Source organism: Aulonocara stuartgranti (genome assembly GCF_965226115.1).
Source record: "Aulonocara stuartgranti genome assembly, chromosome: 8".
Lineage (NCBI taxonomy): Eukaryota > Metazoa > Chordata > Actinopteri > Cichliformes > Cichlidae > Aulonocara > Aulonocara stuartgranti.
Genome location: NC_138959.1, coordinates 26,611,037 through 26,629,319, shown reverse-complemented (window position 1 = coordinate 26,629,319; position 18,283 = coordinate 26,611,037). Strand labels below are relative to the sequence as shown.

Genomic DNA, 18,283 nt, shown 5'->3' with positions numbered 1-18,283 from the left:
GAGAGGTGAAAAGTCTGCTTTTTTTCAAGCTCTTAAACCTACCACTACATGCTTTGCTAGTCAACAGGTGGATGTAAAGTAGAGATGTTAAGAAGGCTAATTTTCATTTATCAAGTCTATGTCATAGGCAGCCATGAAACTGCAGCATCTAATACTAATGCAACAATCAATCATGTTATTATTTATAAAGTATTGAGTTGTAAATTGAATGCTCTGTGATCATGCTTATTAGGTTGAAGAGCTAAAGATGCAACTCCACAAGAGAAAACGTTGCTATGGAGCAACACAGGATACGGTCCCTCCTGCATCTCATCCTCCCATGCACCACCAGCAGCACCAGACACCAGCCATGATGGGGCAGCATTTTTTTGGGGTGACTATCAAGCAGGAGCCTTTGTCTTTGTCCTCCAGCTGCCCTCTGTCCTCCCCTAAACAGCCTAAGTGCCCTCCTGGTAGCTGCAGAGAGGATATGGGACACTGCGGTTCCTCCATTACCAACATGGGGGTCCCCGGGGGACCACAGTGTATGGATACAGGCCCTGCCTCTGGCAGCCCCACCGCTATGTCCACCTTCCTCAGCCCACAGTGCTCACCGCAAGACTCTCCTATCAGAAAATCTTCCAGCAGCCCACAGCCTTCATCTCCTAACAACCCCTACCTGCTGTCTCCTCAACTGGGGAGGGATGGCTGTAGTCACCCCCACACCCAGGGAAACAACAGAGCATGCAACATGCAGGTATGATGCCTTTATATTTAGAATGACCATTTTACTGACTTCTATTAGATAATATAATTAAAACAAGAAGCAGTATTTACTTTTAAGGGAATAGTATTGTATTTTATATATATTTATTTAGTTTTCTTTGTTCTCTTCTAATGTACTTTGAGATGTTTACCTTGAAGACCATGGTGGATTTGAGACAATAATTTAACCAATGTTTTAACATGACCCCACTTTACACCCCTACGAAGTTTTATCAAACTATCCTGTTTAGAGACAGAAAGAATGATATGGACGCAAACAAACGCTACCAAAAACATAACCTAATCAAGGTTTGTTTAGCTTTATATTGCTATTTCTTTATTTTCTATGGATATTCTGATTTTTATTGTGATTTCTTTTAGCATTTATATATTCCTGTATTTGCTGTCATGAGATCACCAAAATCATTAGGCATCATCATCATCAGTGGGCTGCATAAGTAAATGTATATAGTATAAAAGTTAAAGAAAACCGACATAATACTTATCTACATTTTTAAATGTGGGCAGCCACCAACTAGCACAGAAACATATGTAACTAGCATTAGCTTTTACAATTTCCCATCATCTGCATCTCTGAAAACATGTTCAAAACAGTATATGTAAATATTTATTTCATATACAAAATATGCTCTCTTTAGTTTAGGTGGGTTTTTTTAGTCTTTTCTTCTTTTGTTGATTTCTAACGTGTTTGGGGCATTTTATTTTTGGCTAACTAGATGCAGCAAAAGAGTGGCGGTCCGCCTATAAACTGCTCCTATCCTTCCGACCAAAGAGGTCTTCAGGGAGTCTATCCCAGCTCAGCTGACTGTGGCCTCAACAACAGCAGCCCTGCTAAGGCTGAGAGCCAGAACATGCAACCAAAGGTAATTTTCTATCCACATGACCAGCATTTTACAGCATCGTCACATCAGCATCATTTACTTCAGCTGAATCATCTCACATGTATGTTACTGTTTTCCTTTCTTCTCTCCATTTGTGGCCTGTCTCTGTGTATTATTGTCTTTTGTTGTGAAGTTCATTTTGTCATAACTTCATATCAGTTTTCATCATATATTCCTTGACATGTCAGTGACATTTCCTTTACAAGACGACAACGCCAAATCATTTTTTAGAGTAAACTTTTCACTGTGATGAGATTTTTTAAACGTGAGGGCCTAATTTGGGTAAATCCCCCTATAATATACTAATATCACTTTTCACCTATTTCCCATATAGATGTCAGTTTTGCCAAAGTGCCAGGTCCCTCCCCCTGCCTTCAGTAGCTCAGATTCAGATGCATCTGACTTAAGACAGCCCCCATGCTATGAGGATGCAGTCAAACAGGTAAACTCAAATCCATGATAAAATTCAGTAGAGATGGCTGGCCAGAAATTTATTTGACCTTTTTTTGGCGTTGCTCTCATTCCACTCTTCCTCCTGTGGTCTGTCTTGTTTTTTCTTTCTTCTATTTTTATCTGTGTTGTAGTTTTTGTTTTCATCCATCGCTTTGTTCACTGCACTTTTATAGCTATTATGACAACAGCGTTATAGTGATTTTATTTTTAACCATCGTAATTATGTAAAAATTTGTTACAGTTGACAAAATATTTTATTCATTATATTAAACTGTAAAAGAAATGCCTACAGTGTTGTGAAATGTATTGTTTTGTTTGCACATAAAAGGGATTTTCCCCCTTAGACATAAAAGTGAATAATTAATAATTATTAGAACACTTGTTGTAGCTCTACATTTTTGACTATGAGCAAAACTAAATTTCTGTTACCTTCTTAATTTTGCCAGCAAAGCAAAATAAAGCACATCTAAAATTTTTAAAGCCAATTAAAATATTTCTGTTTCTCTGAAACAAGCAAAAAAAACCTCTATCTTTTAAAGCTAGTAAAAGGGGCCAAGTCCCGTTTTAGGAGCTAGAAAGTTTAAAAAAAAAATCAACAAATTCAATTCAGTTTTTTAAGTGTTTAAAATTTCAGCTGATAAAAGGAATGCACTTTTTGTTACTGTTACAGCAACTGACCCGAAGTCAGCAGATGGATGAGCTTTTGGATGTGCTCATAGAGAGTGGAGGTAAGGATTCATTCTATAGATCCTATTGGCTGAAGACGAAAGCATTTGAAATCACTACCCGTTGTTCACAGTCTTACCTGACACATTGAACCTGCTGTGACCCTCCCTCCTCTCCTCTTTCTCTTCAAGAGATGCCAGCTAACGCCAGAGAAGAGAGGGAGAGGTCCTCTGTAACCAAAGTTATGCCTCACATTACTGTGTCCCCAGGGTGTCCCGGCCTCCTCATCCCGTGGTTTCACCGACATTACGAGCACCTCTCCCCCAACCAGCTCCCTTACGACCACGCAGCCAATCACGTCACCGAGAGCCACCCAGACACTCTGCTTGGCAGTCCCGTCGGCCGCGGAGGGGAGGTACCTCTTCTTAAAATGGCAGCAGAGGATGGGGGCCAGGAAGATGAAGGGAAGCGAGAGGTTGATCGGTACAGCAGCCCTCAGAATCATCATCACTCTCATCATCCACAACAGGACAAACTTCTGAGCAACCGAGATCTGATGGACACGTCTCTCTCGGCCATCGGCAGTAAGGCATCCGCCAACCCCGAGGTGCAGGGAATGGTCAGCATGACCTTTAGTGAGACGGCTTGGGAGACAATGGAATGGCTCGACCTGACACCACCCAGTTCTGCCACTGCCTTCAGCATTGCTCCACCCAGTGCACCAAGCATTTTTAATGCCGAGTTCCTGGATGTAACAGACATTAATTTGAACTCTGCCACAGACCTTCACCTGGAGCACTGGTAAAAACAACACTGTCCCTAAAGTGCTGGTTAGCAGCATACCAGCCATCGAACTCAAGACACCAGCTTGCAACTAGCTGCACGGACTTCTGATATTAGCTATGACAATACCAAAGACCTATTTAATTCTGTTCTTAACAGCTTTAAATGTTCACGTGTTGCTCCTTGCTATGATCCAGTGGAATGTATAACCATTAGCAGATATGCAAAAGCTGAAATCTAAGCCAGAAAATTGAACAATTGTCATATCCCAACCTTTCCACTTCACTGAAATGTGGTTCTTATGTTGTCGTCATACTCAAAAACTAAAGCCCTTGTGCTTTTTGGCATGATCTTGATGTGCACAACTACCAAGTACTTATGACAGCGGACATAGTGTCAGAAGAAACGTTAATGTAACTTAAAAACCTGATTACAGTACTTTACGCCAACATTTAATACAGTATCAGTGCTTTGACTTGAAGACACAGTTTGACTTTCATTGTGTACTTTGAGTTATATATTTGTACTGGAAAAAAACCCAGAGAGGACTTAACAGGTGAATTGGATTGCTTAGTAATGGCCATACTGTAAATATCAAAACTGACAGAGATAAGTTGCCGTCTACATATTATGTCAGAGGTGTGGAAGAACATACAAACAACAAATCAAATGCTTTCTGTAATCACTTCATTATTTGATGTAAATATGATTTTTTTTAATTCACTGTGCACCTCTAGCTTAATAAACACTTGTCACAGTTTGCTTGAGCTTAGTATATGTGTATAGGTTAGGTCATTTGAAGGAATCTTTTTGTACTTATTTGTTTTCCACTATTATCCACAGGATGACACCTTTAAAAGAATTATCTTATCAGTTTATATCAGCAGCCAAATGCTGCCTTATTTGCAAAAGCTTTTTATTCCCAAATTTTAATATCAAATGACTGCTCCCCTGGAAGTTGTTGACTGATGTGATTTAGATGGCTCCACCCATGTAAAGCTCACATCTAGTTTTTTCTCTCTCTTTTTTGGTCATTAAAATGCCAGCATTTCTGTTCCCATTTACATTTATTTATTTTGTGCTTTTGTATTTATAGTTGATCCTGTATTTATACATTCCTTTAAAACAGATTGGGGCTCTATATGATGTATGAAAAAAGTACCATTATCGATCACTGACATTTCTTCATTATTAGTTCTCTTAAGAATGTGATACAAAGTAAAAGAACCACTTTGAAAAGCCATGTTTTCCTAACTTACTTTAAAAAAAAAAATAAAAAAAAATTGTAATTGACAATTCTTAGCACTTAATAGGATGATGTAATATAATCAAATTTTTACTGTGAATACTGGATATTAATAAAGAATAGACTTTCACAAAAGCCAGCCGAGATAAACCTATTATGCACAGTAGTTATAGGTGAGAATGACAAACTCAGAACCAAATAAGGTTTTAGTTTTGATTAGTAAATGCATTTTTATGCACCTAAAAACTTAGATTAAAAATTAATAAATAAGTATAATTTCTTGCATACCTCCTTTATATCTGTCCGCTGACTGTAAAGCTACGGCTAGCAGTTTGTTAGCCTAAATTGCATAAAGACTGACAGATGGGGACAGACCGAAGTGGCTTTGTCTTCAAATCACAGAATCAGCCTACCAGCACTTCTGTTTTATGTTCCTAGTTACATCTGTTCATTCATTCTCAAAAGACCCAGTAGGCTTCATTCATTGTTCACAGTACTCACCGTCTTTTCCAAATTAGCATTATCTTAGCTAGCTCATTGGTCATTAACTTGAAAATATGATATTAACTTTACTCCACATAAACTTGTTCTATTTAATGTGAGTATTAGACATAATACAAGTTTTATTAGCAAAATGCTAAAATAAAGTATTTTTTTCATGCAGTAAAATTAATACTAGCAGAACTAGCAGTCTAGATTTTGTTTGTATGTTTTTTTTTCCCACTCAGAACACCCGAGGAGACAGAAAACTTTACTAATATGTATTTTCTCTTCATTCATGTTCTATGCTTGAGCAAATTTTTAACGGCAGTCCGCTTGCTTTTACACTTGAACCAGAAGTGCTGGTAGGCGTTAGCTACATAAAGTGTTTCTACCTTATTCCAGTCTTTATGCTAACATTACCACCTAGCTATTTTACAGACAGATGTAAATGGTTTTGATCTTAGAAAGATGTATGTCATTTCCAGTAATATAAAATTATGACTTCAGTTCCTTGGCTAATAAACCTCGTCCAATTATTCGTGTCCTCTGTAACCATGGTTCTCATGTCATGTTGACCAAATTGTTGTTTTTTTGTTTGTTTGTTTGTTTGTTAAAATGAAGTGTTGCACTTGAGTGGCTTCTCTGGTTACATGTTAGCTATTACCCAGCTTCAGTATATGTCAAAGCTAATACTTTATTTCCTGTCTTCTGTTGTCAGAACAATTACTGTCCTTTTAATTATTTTTGACAAATTTTTAAATAATTTTCCCTAATTAAGAGAAAAGTAATCTGACAGAAGCTTCCATGTTGCTTGGCCACTGACTTGCCCAAGTCCCTGTATACTACAAAAAAAGACAGCAATAAACTTATCACTTATCAAAATTATTTTGGCAGTTTTTTTTCGTGTCTAAATTACAAGAAACACACAATACAGGTTTCCAATCTTTTCCGTGGGAACTTTATTTGTAACGATCAATGAAGATACAATATAATATTCATTGCCCTTAATAATATCTTATAATCTAATATGAACATTCTAGTAATTTTGCAATTTATACAACATGTACCCTGGAGATTCACCAGCGTCAAGTTAGCTTCCTGGAAACACATGACAGACTACAACAGCTCTAGAGACAGTTTGAAGTTAAACGGCTCCATCTGTGGGCTTTCTCTGGGGTCTGCACCATTTCGTGTTAGACAGAAATGGAAAGTCGCTTACCAAAAGAATCGTGTGGGTTCTACAACGTCGCCACCTATGCGGTTGTAATGTGTTGCCCTCCCAAACAGGCCAAAAGTATTCAACATTTAAACAAGCCACACTGAAACGTCCCCAACCCACTCCAACAATGGTGGTAGTTTCTGGGAGACGCATGTAAAAGTCCCTACAGTGTCCCACACTTAAAGGACCATCATCCATACAGTTTGGTTAATAGCTATCGCCAAGTAATGTGATATTTGTCTCGCCATTCTGTGGATAAGAGGCCCCGCCTGGTAAATGTGGCTTTCTGAAAAGAAATGACAACGGGTGCATCTCAATAGTCTCAAAATTGTGGCCTCCCATTGACCTTCTGCCACACAATTATGTAAAACTCCAGAATATTACTATAACTGACAAAGGAAGACAGATGAGGCATTTTGGATTATGGAGATGCATCCGAGTTTAATGCATGGTAATATTCTATCATCAGTGCAAGCCAGAAAGACATACTAAGTCATGGAGAAGCATGCCGAGTCCGTGGTGAACTTAAGGACGAAAACGTGTAACTGTGTTGAGTGAGATTCCTCTTCTCCTGACAGTTCGGTAGTTGGTATGGAAGTCAATAGTTTGTGATTTAGCAGCGTTTACAGTTTTTATTTATTTTTTGACAGAACTCCCATGCCTAGACTTTTAAACTTGTAGTTACTGCTGCTATATGGCAGCACGGTGGATCTGTGATCAGTGTGGATGAGAAGTTTAACTGTACAGCACTATGACAGGTGGAATTAAGGCTCATTCCTAAACTAAAAGAATTTGCACCTGACACCTATCTTGGTGCTTGGATCTGTGTTTAGGAATCAGCCTTAACTGTTGAGCAGAACCTGCCAGTAACAGCAGGTTAGGTGTTCTATGTACATACACATTTACAGTGGACATAATGTCCCAAACTAACTTTACACCAGGGTAGAGGGCATCTTCCACTACTCGCAAGGAAACGAGGATGTTTTTGTGGGACAAAAAGTGTGTAGCCTGGGAGACTTCTGGGTGGTCCTGAAAGAACGACAGTATGCCTTAATGCAAACTGATTGCATTTAAAATGCAGGTGAAGGCATTTATTAAAAAAAAAGTAAAAAAATAAAAAATAAAAATAAAAATACGGTTAGCTAGATGTTAAACTTGAATTTATTAGCATGATAATAGCGTAACAGTCTTTTCTATTTCCTCATCCATTTGACTAGAACTATATAGTAGAAAAATATACATTTCTATTGAGTTAGTATACCTTACTTTACCAATCTTAACCTTTTTTTTTTTTTGGACAGAATTATTTAACATATATTTTGCTAGTCTGCTTCTCATCTTAGCTAGCTATTGTTACATCATCTTGTCCTTTGTCTTTTTTTATTAACAAAAACCTATAAAGGATATTTGGAAGCATGCGTTGTTTTTTGTTTTAACCTATCAGTTGTCTTTAGCTGTAGCTACCTCTTTGAATGACAAAAATCCAGTTGCATTAAACCAGGTGTTGCCATTTGATATTACTTCTAATTAGGAGTTTCTACCACCAGCTCTGTTCAACAAGACTAACACAGGAAATTCTCAATCAAAAAGAGATGCTTAGTTTTATAACTCAAACACAATGATAACAAAAGAGATGAACTGAGGCCAGTTTGTGAGAAATGGCAGTTGTCTTATGTTTCTATCAAGACAGCTTCTCACAGATTGCATATTGGGGGAAAGTGAAAAAGAAAAGAAAAAGAAAGCTGCGCTACCAAATCCACGAGTGTTCCACACAGAAACACTCTTGCATACTCAACCATTTGCTGTGAGTAAAGGTGCTCTCAACCAAATGCATGAAAAGACTGTTGAGACAGCAGACCTATCTGCATACATTTGTACATGTCAACAGTTCAGAGGTGAACACACATATGCAAACATACAGTCCACAATGTACAATCCACTGGGTGGCTATTTTTGTTCATACATCAAGAGCGTCACTGCTCACCACTTTATTTGGTAAATTCTGTATTTGTGTACAAATTCAAGTACATATGAGATATATATCTATATCTATATACACACTATTCCTTTTTCCCCCTCACATACACAGATACATTGCATTTTACTAAGACAATGTTCTCGCTTCAAGTTTTTCTGACTGAAGATAAATGACAATATTATGGGATTTTAAAATGAGGTGATGGGAGGTTGAAAGGTTTGCTTAAGGATATTTGTCTCATTGCACTGAGCAATTTAGACTTCCTTTGTTCTTTGGAACACGAGAAAAAAAACTGGTGATCCCACCTAACTCTTAGGGCTAAGATGTCAAACGTCGCGTCACAAAACTTGGTGTCCAACCCACTGTTGGCTAACGACCCCCCTCCCCCAACCCTCACCCCACCCTCCCTGGACTAACTGTCAGTCGACATACATGGGCGAGATAGGAGAGGCAGGGATCTGATCCAAAATGCGACACACATAGCTGGCAACGTCCACAAAACGCTCCTCATACATCAGAATGAAAGGGTGTTTCTACAGGAGAGATACACAAAGCTGAAGTGACAATTCATCCTGTATGAGGCAGCTAATTTAAAGTTGGTTTAGCCTAAATCCTCAAATATCACAGAGCTAGGAGTTGGGGTAAAATTGTATTTACTGCAGCAAATAAAAATGACTTTTACATTTCAATTTTAAGTAGTATTGAAACTCACCAGAAGCTCCTTGTACTTTGGCCTTTTTGATTCATCCTTTGTAAGGCTGGACAGGCAAAAAAAGAACAAATCAGAGGCAATGTGCCAAATGTAGTGGGCATAAAAATGTTCCCCAATCAATTTTTACGTGATTGTGCTTACCATAGGTTAACAAAGTTGGTGAACTTGGGGGAGAACTGCCTCTCCTCTGAGTTGCTGAGCTGGGGAGGCTCACCTTTTACCACCTGCGTCAGCTGATCGAAAACACTATTCCACTTAGGGTAGGGGAATCTTCCTGTTGCCAGCTCATACTGATAACAAACAGAAAGAACTGTGATTGTCTAACACTGTGGATTTATCCTTATCGCAACAGCTTAACTTAATAAAACCCTTGAGTCTTACCAGGGTGATTCCCAAACTCCATACATCAGACCGGACATCATAGCCTTGTCTAGAAGCACTGGGGTCTATCCTTTCAGGCTGCAAAATGCACAAATGGAAATATTCTGTGATACACAGATAATTCACTAGACCCCATACGACAGTATTTCACTCTATCATACAAATGCAAAATACATGTCAGTCACAACAATTTTAAATCCAATGACACGTGAAGTGAACTTGTCATTAAATGCAAAGTTCTACTGAGGATGCCCATATAAATGGCATATATGGAATTACTTTAAGGTGTACTGCCGACCTAAACACTGTCCGAAATCCTTCATAGACTCGCTCCCAACTGCAACACCCTCTGTGCAGTGAAAACTACCGAGGAATGACTTGACACACAGCTTAAGCCAGGGGCAGACAATTAATTTTCCCAAAGAGTCACACGAGAAGCTGGACTGTTGCAGAGGGCGATGTTAATAAGCTGAACTCAATTCTGCTCAGTATTAATTTGATCTCTCCACAACAGTTCCACTTCTCATGTGGCCGCTTGGGAAAATTAATTGCACACCCCTGGCTATAGGTACTGAACTGGTCTCCAACCTCTTTTCAGCAAGCCTGATTTATTACAATCCAAAGGATCAGTTGCTCGACAGCACAGGTCTGTGCCCCCATTGGTCAGAACTGAACACAAGGGTAACCCATGCAATATTAAGCAGAAGATTTAAATGTTTTGGCTGCTTGGGGTGCACTCTGCAAGGTATGAACAACTCAAATGAAGGTTCTTAATAAATATGATAATAACATCAACCCGTTTTACTCCTTCACATGTAACTGATGCATATTTCTTAATCAGTGCAGTTGATTACTTACTGCCATGTAAGGCCTGCAGCCTGCATCTCTGGTCTTGGCTATGGAGTCCACCAGCTGGCCGCTGATGCCAAAATCGCACAGTTTGATATTCCCCTTTCGGTCCATAAGAATGTTGGAAGGTTTGATGTCTGCAAACACAGTAAAGGACGACCTAACTATAATGTAACTGGGACGAGAGTTAATTAGTAATAGCTGATCAGAATAAAATGAGAAAACTTACCTCTGTGAATTATTTTCAAGTTTTCTTTTAAGTGGTTCAGTGCTTTAACAGTCTGTTAAAGAGAAAAAAAAATCTTTGGTTAATTATTTGATGCTATGCATGCCATTACAGGAAAATTACATTACATGAATATGAAATCGTTGCTTACTGCTAATGTTATTTTGCCTAATATTTCCTCTGGAATGACGTCATCTAATGCACAATATACATATTTGTAGAATTTGTCTAATGAGGTAGACATAAGTTCCATACAAATCCAACAGTCCCCCTGAAACAAAGACATAAAGGTTAGACTCCTTCAAGAATTTGCAATCAACTGAATGAATCAGGTATATTTTGTTTCGGTAACATAAAAAAAGACAGGTGGGTGTGTTTTTCAGACCTCCCTGAAGAGGGCGCCGTAGAACTGCACAATGTAGGGACAGTCACTACTCCTCATCACTACATCAAGGTCCATCAGCAGCTGCTTCTGCTCCTTCTCATCCACAGTGGAGCGAATCCTCTGAGGGACACATCAGAAAACAGACATGCATGTTTCAGCCTCACACTTTTAATCACATTTCTAACTTTAGCAGCATTAACAAGAGAATTCATTTCTGAGAGAGCAATGGACATGAATTGAACAGCCTTCATTTTTGTTATTTATTATACCTTGCAAGTTCACCTGCTATCACCGTGTGCATGCTGGGTTCAATAAAAGTAATGCACATAAACCACTCAAGCCATCCACATCCACTTAACAGTGAGAGGTCATTTGACCACAACACTGATGCTAGTTCAGTAAACCTTTGTTTCAGTCAGAAATGAAACTGTTCGACCCTAAAATGCATCGGCGAAACTAATTCCAATGAGCTCGTTATCATGTTATTCAAAATTCAACAACGCATTTTTCCTAAAATCAGAGTCTGTCAGTATTTCATCTACACAATGAATGCTTCTAAAAAGGCTGTCAGAATAAGCTAACATGTAACCACCTGCAGTGCACACTGCATGCCATCCAGGTGTGTGGGCAGACTGCTGCTGCTTGCACGGCTAATGTTAGTCACACTTTGAGAGACGTTTACTGTCAGACTCGTTTTAGTACAATCGACTAAAATATTAGTTGGTTGGGACGTCTTTGCAAAACTGAGTTCAGATGCCTGTTGATCAGTAAAGACTGGCCTCTGGTGACGTGACATTTTCATGCAGTACACTACAATATATGACCTCAATACAGCAGCTCTGCATCAGCTTAACAAAAAGTAGAGAAGCACCTAGAGACTGGCCAGAGACTGGAATTGGTTGATTCCACAAACTTCTCCAGATCACTAATAGTCTATTATTGGGCTACCTTGACAGCCATGATCTGGCCTGTGGGTTTGTGGACCATCTTGTTGACGGAGCCATACGCCCCACGGCCGATCTCACCAAGGTCTCTCAGATCCTCTGCAGTGAAGTCACAGTGCTGCTCAGGGGAGATCTTCAGCTTCCCAGATGACTCAATACTGTGTGTCCGTAGGCGCTCTCTGTTGAATGTGGGACGATGACAGCATTTAGATTTAATCACTTATATTTTAATCAGAAATTAATTCTATGTGAACTGTAAAGTTTCCATGAACCGGCTTTAAAATCTGATCGGGTATGTGGGATTTGACAAGATGGCAAAATATGAACATAGTATTTGTAATATTTTTATCATTAAAAAAAATCCCCTCATGATATTAAAGGTGCAGGATGCATAAAGATTAGACCACCATTAGTGCTATTAAGCAGTATTTCTAAGGATATGCCCCAACTTAGACTGCATGTTGTGCAACCAGAAATATGAACATGTGCTGAAAAACAGTCGTGTCAGTGATTTTGTGCCATTGCACAGCACTCAACAAATTGCCAGGAAATGTAGCAACATGTCAACTACAAAAAAAAAAAAAAAAAAAAAAAAAAAAAAAAAACTGCTAGCAAGCTAAGGTGGTTAGCATAAAAACCAACTCTACAAATGTTTTACACAGAAGCAAATGTAGTCAGTGCATTTCTGTTGTCATAGTAACTTGAAGAGATTTTGGAAAATTGCTCACAAAGAAACTTAATAATCAAAACGTACTTCCTGAGGTTATGAAGCAAATGAGCAGTGTTGTTTCTCTGTAAACGTCTACACAACAGGACTACTTTTTGCAACCAGGCACTGCCCCCTGCTGGCCTGACAAATTCACTCTACTGTTATCAGGTCCAGAGGCTATGTTCAATTTCTATATACAACCTCTTATCTAGTTCCAGTGACATCATGTCCCAACTATCTTTACTCACATGTGAGGGTTCTGGAAAGAGGGAACTGTTGGATTGAGTGGGAGCCTGGAAGCCGGTTTCACTGGAGGGTTGGCAAAATTCAGTTTCAGAGCTTTGCGTTTACCTGGTAGGACAAAGAGAGAAACAGATGCACAGTGCCACCACATGCACACCAGTCTGTGGGTTCAACCAACTGGTGAAGACAGAGGATACACATGGTGTGATAAAATGCCTTTCTTACCTCAGTATTGTCTTTCTACACTTGAGATAAGTCTCAATATGCCACAGCAACTTAATATGATCCAAGTATAAACACATTCATATGCATTATGCAGTTGCATTTGAAAAATATGACTATGAGGGAAGGGTGGGAAAAAAAATCTGTGGCATGAAGTTTTGGAGTTCTCAAGCTCTTCTCAAGCTTCGAGAAAGCAAAAAGTTTTGAACACAAGCAAAAATGTACAGGGGTTCCCAGTGTTCAGATAGGTGTACTGCACAAGCCCTTTTAGCTAGAACCTTCTGAACAAATGGCATGCAGCATGTGTGCAAGCTATCAGGCTAGTATGCTGTGCACTAAGCAGGGTGCTAACATTGGGAATCCGTGTTCAGAATGTTTCCATCAATAATCTTTATAAATGTGCATGTCAACACTAAACCGTTCCCACTGACATGTGAAAGCGACCCAACACTCAAGACAGCACTTCGTTCAGACTGAGGACACATAGGTTGAATTAACTGTTAGGTGCATGTGAGTATATGAATGCATCACCCAAATAGAGTTGGTAATTAAGTTTAGGCATTGTTGAAAGTGCTGAGTTCAAGTGTTAAGTTGTCTCTGCCATGCCCTGTCCAACCAGCTCCTGAATGCAAACAGATCCCTTAGCCTTTTAAGCCCCAGTGCAAATGAATCTTTCATGGCAATAAATATATTTGTGACAATTAACAGCAGTGAACAGTGGACAGACTCCCACTACCAGAGCACCACACAGGCTGTTTCAGTAGTATACAGTGGCATCCTCTCACCTGTGTTATCCAATTACGCACGTGCATGTATATAATAGTATAAACCATGAATCAAGACTGAAGCTCAGTAACAGGAGGCAAGAATGAGCCCAGTCTTGAATATGGCTACAATAACAGAGGGAAGGATGCTCCTTTACACTACTGAGGTGTCCCCACAAAGAGTAGAGGTCGTGTGCTTTGTGTGCAAGTCTAATGCTTACTTTGGGGTATTCCAGACAGGCTTATCTGAAACCCTGAAGTAAAGAAAAAAACATTTTTACTACATTTTCTTGAAATGTGTTGTTAAGAGTTTAAATGGGCCACTTTTGATAAGTGCCGTCCCAGCATGATTCAATGCTGAAAATGAAAAACAGGTCAGGATACTGAGAACGTGCTTTAGCTGGCAAAAGATGTGCCACATATTGGTGGGTCTTGCTCAGTGCACTGCCATATATAACCGATGTAGTATTTGCTGTATTACTGGCAAAATAGTTCAATTTTAACAGTCATTTCAGTACCATCTTACTTTCAATTTTGAAAACCAATGTTCTGCCAGTCTTGTGGCACTGTGCATATGGCACTACTTTCTGCTGTTCCACTTGCAAATACTACCACCAGAACAATAATCAATTACATGTATTTGTCACTGCTGCCTATATAAAACTGTTTTAGGCTTTTGCACTTCCTTCCTGTGACCTCTCTAATAGATAGATAGCAATTGTTGTGCCAAGCTAGGTTAGCTGGCTGCTAGCTTGTTAGCAGTACTAAAAGCATATGGCAAAAAAGCAAATAGTTCAATTTTCCCATATTGCCAAGATTATTATTAAAGTTGAATACTGTATCATCAGTGTATGAAGTACTATAGAAGAATAAGTGGATTGTTTTAAAAAGTGACAGTAAAATTAAAATAAACTATATTGTTTCCTATACTTTGTTTGGCATTAGCCCTTTTTGCTAACGTATGCTTAGCACTACAAAGTCAAAATACAGCTTATTAAAACGAACTCAATGTCACTGTTTGCCATTGTACCTTAAATGTAAGTATATAAACTAATATCTTAGAAAATTACATTTTTGTGGGGAAAAAAAAATAAAAACAAAGGGCTACACGTTAAAGCTAGCTGATAAAACAGTCTTAGCAAAAAAAAAAAAAAACCCAAACAAAAACAGTTTGTATTACAAGAATATATTTCATGCTGCAAATTCTTGGTAATAAAGTTAATTACATGCAACTGTTGAATTTAATCACAATGGGGAGTGGGGTGGAGGTAAATAAAATTAATACTAAAAGCTACGATGTTTGTTAGCTTTATAAACAGACAGTAGTAAAATACTATGAACACACTAGTGATGACTGGTATTTGCCGGTGGAACAAGACTGATATTCTCTTTTTGTTGGCTTAGCAGAACACCACAGTTTCACAGTGGCCAGCCACTAAAAACTGGCATGTGCCACTTCAACTGGTATACCTTTCATACAATGGAAACCACACTTAACAGTGTCTCATCAAATGGGGTCTGTCTACATCAGGTCATTCTAACATAGAAACTCAGTTGAAAACATGCAGAAAAAAAGATGATACAATTACAGGTATTACAAAAATGGAAAAAATGGAAAACAAAATAACTTTATGCGAACAAAAGAAAAAGACCAACAGAGGGAAGCGATGGGGACATTTCAATAAATTCCTTTGCCAAGATTGGCCCTAAAAATTAAAAAAAATAATAATAATAATTTTTTTTTTCAACTCAACAAAAAACGAAATCTCCCCAAATCAGACTAAAACCTTATAAAATAAGTTTGAATACCTGTTTCATTTTGACATCTCCAGCAGGTGTTGGTTTCTGCAAGGTTTAGATAAAACATTTGATACTGCCACAGAGCAAGAAATTACAAAGTCAGATATGGCTGTTGAGGCTTAAGATTAGGCGCTTAATAATCAATAAAATCCAGAGTAAAGCCCTCCTGATATACTATGAGCACATCCATTATTACATGTAAGTCTGTCTAACCTGCTCTGCTGGCTTTTTCCAATGAAATGACAACTCTTGGAAGAAAACACAGCTTAATGTATGTGAAGCACTTTACATGTGTGTGTAATCAAGGTTTATGAATGACAATAAGAATTCTATTTAACCCCCCAAAACACCCATCAGCTGTCACTACATGACTCCCTGTATATCTGCAGAATTTCAACTATAGCGGAGAACTCCTACTCTGAGGACTGAGGGTTTCATAGGGGGTGACAAGCAAGTCAGAACAAATAGCATCCTATGGAGCTGTAGCCCAAAAATTGACTTTCCCCCCCTCCTCTTGTAATTACACTTATATGGTCTTCCATATACCACAGCACCAGGAGCAACTTTACTCCTGACAGCAGTCACCTTCAACCGCTCCTTACACACATTCAAAAGTTTCTGTGGTGATTTATCTTTGCTTCTGAAATCTAATTCTAATTTGTAAACAGAAGTAAGCAAGACAAGGCCTAAACCCTCAGGTCAAAGAAGGTGCTTTTCCTGTAAGAAAAACCCTACGGACAAAAGTTCTGTTTGTTACTTCAATTTTAACATAATGTCGATATTGCATTCGCAAAAACTAAACTAATACGTTGTCTCCCTTTTTTAGTTAAGTATTTTTGTCAAGTGTTAATAATTATTTTGGCGATTTTATTCCTATTCGTTGAGGACTCTCTTGCGATCATCCTCTTTTATATGCCCAGTGGATTAATGTAGAATAAGAAAATTTGATTTTATGTATTACAGCACATTATTAAAATGTGTGACCTCACTAAAACAAATCTTAGCTGACTACAGGTTTTGTCACGAGGTCTGCCTGTCCGATAAGAGATGACAGTGTGCGCTTAGAGGCATTAACTAGATAGAGATGTACACTTAACAAATATAAAGGCTTAGACTTTAAATTTATTTTACAAATCGAGGTGATTTGTGTCAACACGTTATGAAACCACCGACAGAACTACCGTTAGCAACACAAGGAAGACAAGTAACGTTATGTATGGCCTGAAGCCAACAGAATTTAATGTTGACACTTAATAGAATTGATAGCCCCAACTTTAACTTTATTAGCTCCATCATTTCTTTGCTACTCGGAGCAAAGCACTGAAACAGTGGCCTGACCGGGGACAGAAGTACACTTCAGTGTAGGCCTTGAGGCTACTTGTAGCAGCCCTCTGCTAATAACAAAGGCGAAAAAGTTAAAATAGTTGGAGAACTCATTTTTTTAAACAACGTAATACTTTTAAGGTAGAGTCGAGATGTACGATTCAAACTTCAGGAATGAAAACACTTGACTATGCCATTACAGGCCCGTTGGTACAACAATTAAACTGAAGCTTGTGCATCATTGCTAGCCTAGCAGCAGTGCAGTTTCAGGGAGATGGAGATGAAGCTAAGCGCAGAAAGACAGAATTAGCGGAAGTCTCACAAGTCAGACGTCAAAGTAAAAGCGCTGCTTGTCAACAGACAATTACTCAGATCCTACAGTAAAGCCTTTGATTAGTTTAGGCTAATCAACTACATGGTGTGAATATTTTTTTAAATCTGATTTAACATGTAAAAACTTACATGTGTGATGCTTGTCACTAACTGCTCATTTTAATTTTAATTATGATTAACCAAATAAGTGCACAGATTGACCTTACTCAAAGAAAAGGCGGTTCGGCCACTATTTTGGCTTGTTTTAGCAAAAGTGTGCATTTTGCATTAACATAAGCGGAGCATCTGCAACAGATGCATTAAATTGATCACGTTTCCAGACATGGGCCGCGTAACATAATTTATTTTGAAAGTTCTGACCGAAAAGACTTACTTATTGGGTTTCTCTTGGCTACAGTGTTTCTGCTTTTAGGAAGCTAAAGGCTACCCTTTCCTACAAACTCTTATGTCCCCAGTAGAAATATGAAACTGTGAACTGGAGCCAGTTCTCGCCTACCTTGCATGCTGCTGCTCTGTGTTTGCTGGTGGAGTTGGTGCGACGTTGATCCTACGATGTTGCTGTTGTTGCTAGAGCTAGTGGAGTTGCTGTTAGGACTGGGAGTCGCCATTGTTGTGTTGAATTCCAGCAGCAGCGCTCAGGCTGCAATGCAGAGAGTGAAACTTCGCCCGCTCTGCCTCCAGACGGGACACTGCGCCACTTGAACGCAACAGCCGCAACGACGGCCACGTCTCTGCTGTTGCTGCTTTTATGGACAATCGGAAATAGCAAATCACGACTTCACAGTTGAACGTTTGACCTGCATAAATAACAAATGTATATAACATATTCTACATTCTGGCTAGTTTGTATCGACTCAATTCTATACTTTTGTTTTATATTCTAAGCGATTTAACACAATATGATGGACAAAAGACGAT

The 18,283-nt window shown here is 38.7% G+C and overlaps 2 protein-coding genes across 20 annotated transcripts in view; one reads left to right on the top strand and one right to left on the bottom strand.

The window, feature by feature from the left end:
- Positions 1-6,137, top strand: part of myocd (myocardin) — a 550,512-nt gene extending 544,375 nt beyond the window's left edge. For 9 of the 13 annotated variants that reach the window (XM_082544849.1, XM_082544844.1, XM_082544845.1 and 6 more), the window contains 5 exons: positions 233-736; positions 1,482-1,628; positions 1,981-2,088; positions 2,770-2,827; positions 2,957-6,137. In XM_082544849.1, coding sequence (XP_082400975.1) covers positions 233-736; positions 1,482-1,628; positions 1,981-2,088; positions 2,770-2,827; positions 2,957-3,570 — 1,431 coding nt within the window. In that variant the 3' untranslated portion in view covers positions 3,571-6,137. The remainder of the gene's footprint in view (positions 1-232; positions 737-1,481; positions 1,629-1,980; positions 2,089-2,769; positions 2,828-2,956) is intronic. The other 4 variants (XM_082544852.1, XM_082544847.1, XM_082544855.1 and 1 more) reach the window with 3 other exon arrangements.
- Positions 6,138-6,212: 75 nt separating this feature from the next.
- map2k4b (mitogen-activated protein kinase kinase 4b) lies at positions 6,213-18,105 on the bottom strand. 7 transcript variants are annotated; one of them, XM_082543347.1, is made up of 13 exons: positions 17,862-18,105; positions 15,719-15,754; positions 14,131-14,163; positions 12,929-13,031; positions 11,976-12,150; positions 11,028-11,147; positions 10,794-10,913; positions 10,646-10,697; positions 10,426-10,553; positions 9,568-9,645; positions 9,328-9,476; positions 9,187-9,232; positions 6,213-9,007 (listed from the first exon to the last, which is right to left on the bottom strand). In XM_082543347.1, the coding sequence occupies exons 1-13, from the start codon at positions 17,971-17,973 to the stop codon at positions 8,894-8,896; spliced, it is 1,266 nt and encodes a 421-aa protein (XP_082399473.1). In that variant the 5' UTR covers positions 17,974-18,105; the 3' UTR covers positions 6,213-8,893. The 7 variants fall into 7 exon arrangements, with proteins under 7 accessions (XP_082399473.1, XP_082399476.1, XP_082399474.1 ...); XM_082543350.1 differs by having other exon boundaries at positions 12,929-12,989; XM_082543348.1 differs by lacking the exon at positions 14,131-14,163.
- Between the last annotated feature and the right edge of the window lie 178 nt (positions 18,106-18,283).

Excerpts from the sequence above, each read along its gene's own strand:
- map2k4b (XM_082543347.1), bottom strand. The coding sequence starts at position 17,973 with ATGGCGACTCCCAGTCCTAACAGCAACTCCACTAGCTCTAGCAACAAC. Across the intron at positions 14,164-15,718 it reads GAGATGTCAAAATGAAACAG|GGTTTCAGATAAGCCTGTCT; the intron begins GTATTCAAACTT and ends TCTTTACTTCAG. Across the intron at positions 13,032-14,130 it reads CCTGTCTGGAATACCCCAAA|GTAAACGCAAAGCTCTGAAA; the intron begins GTAAGCATTAGA and ends TTGTCCTACCAG.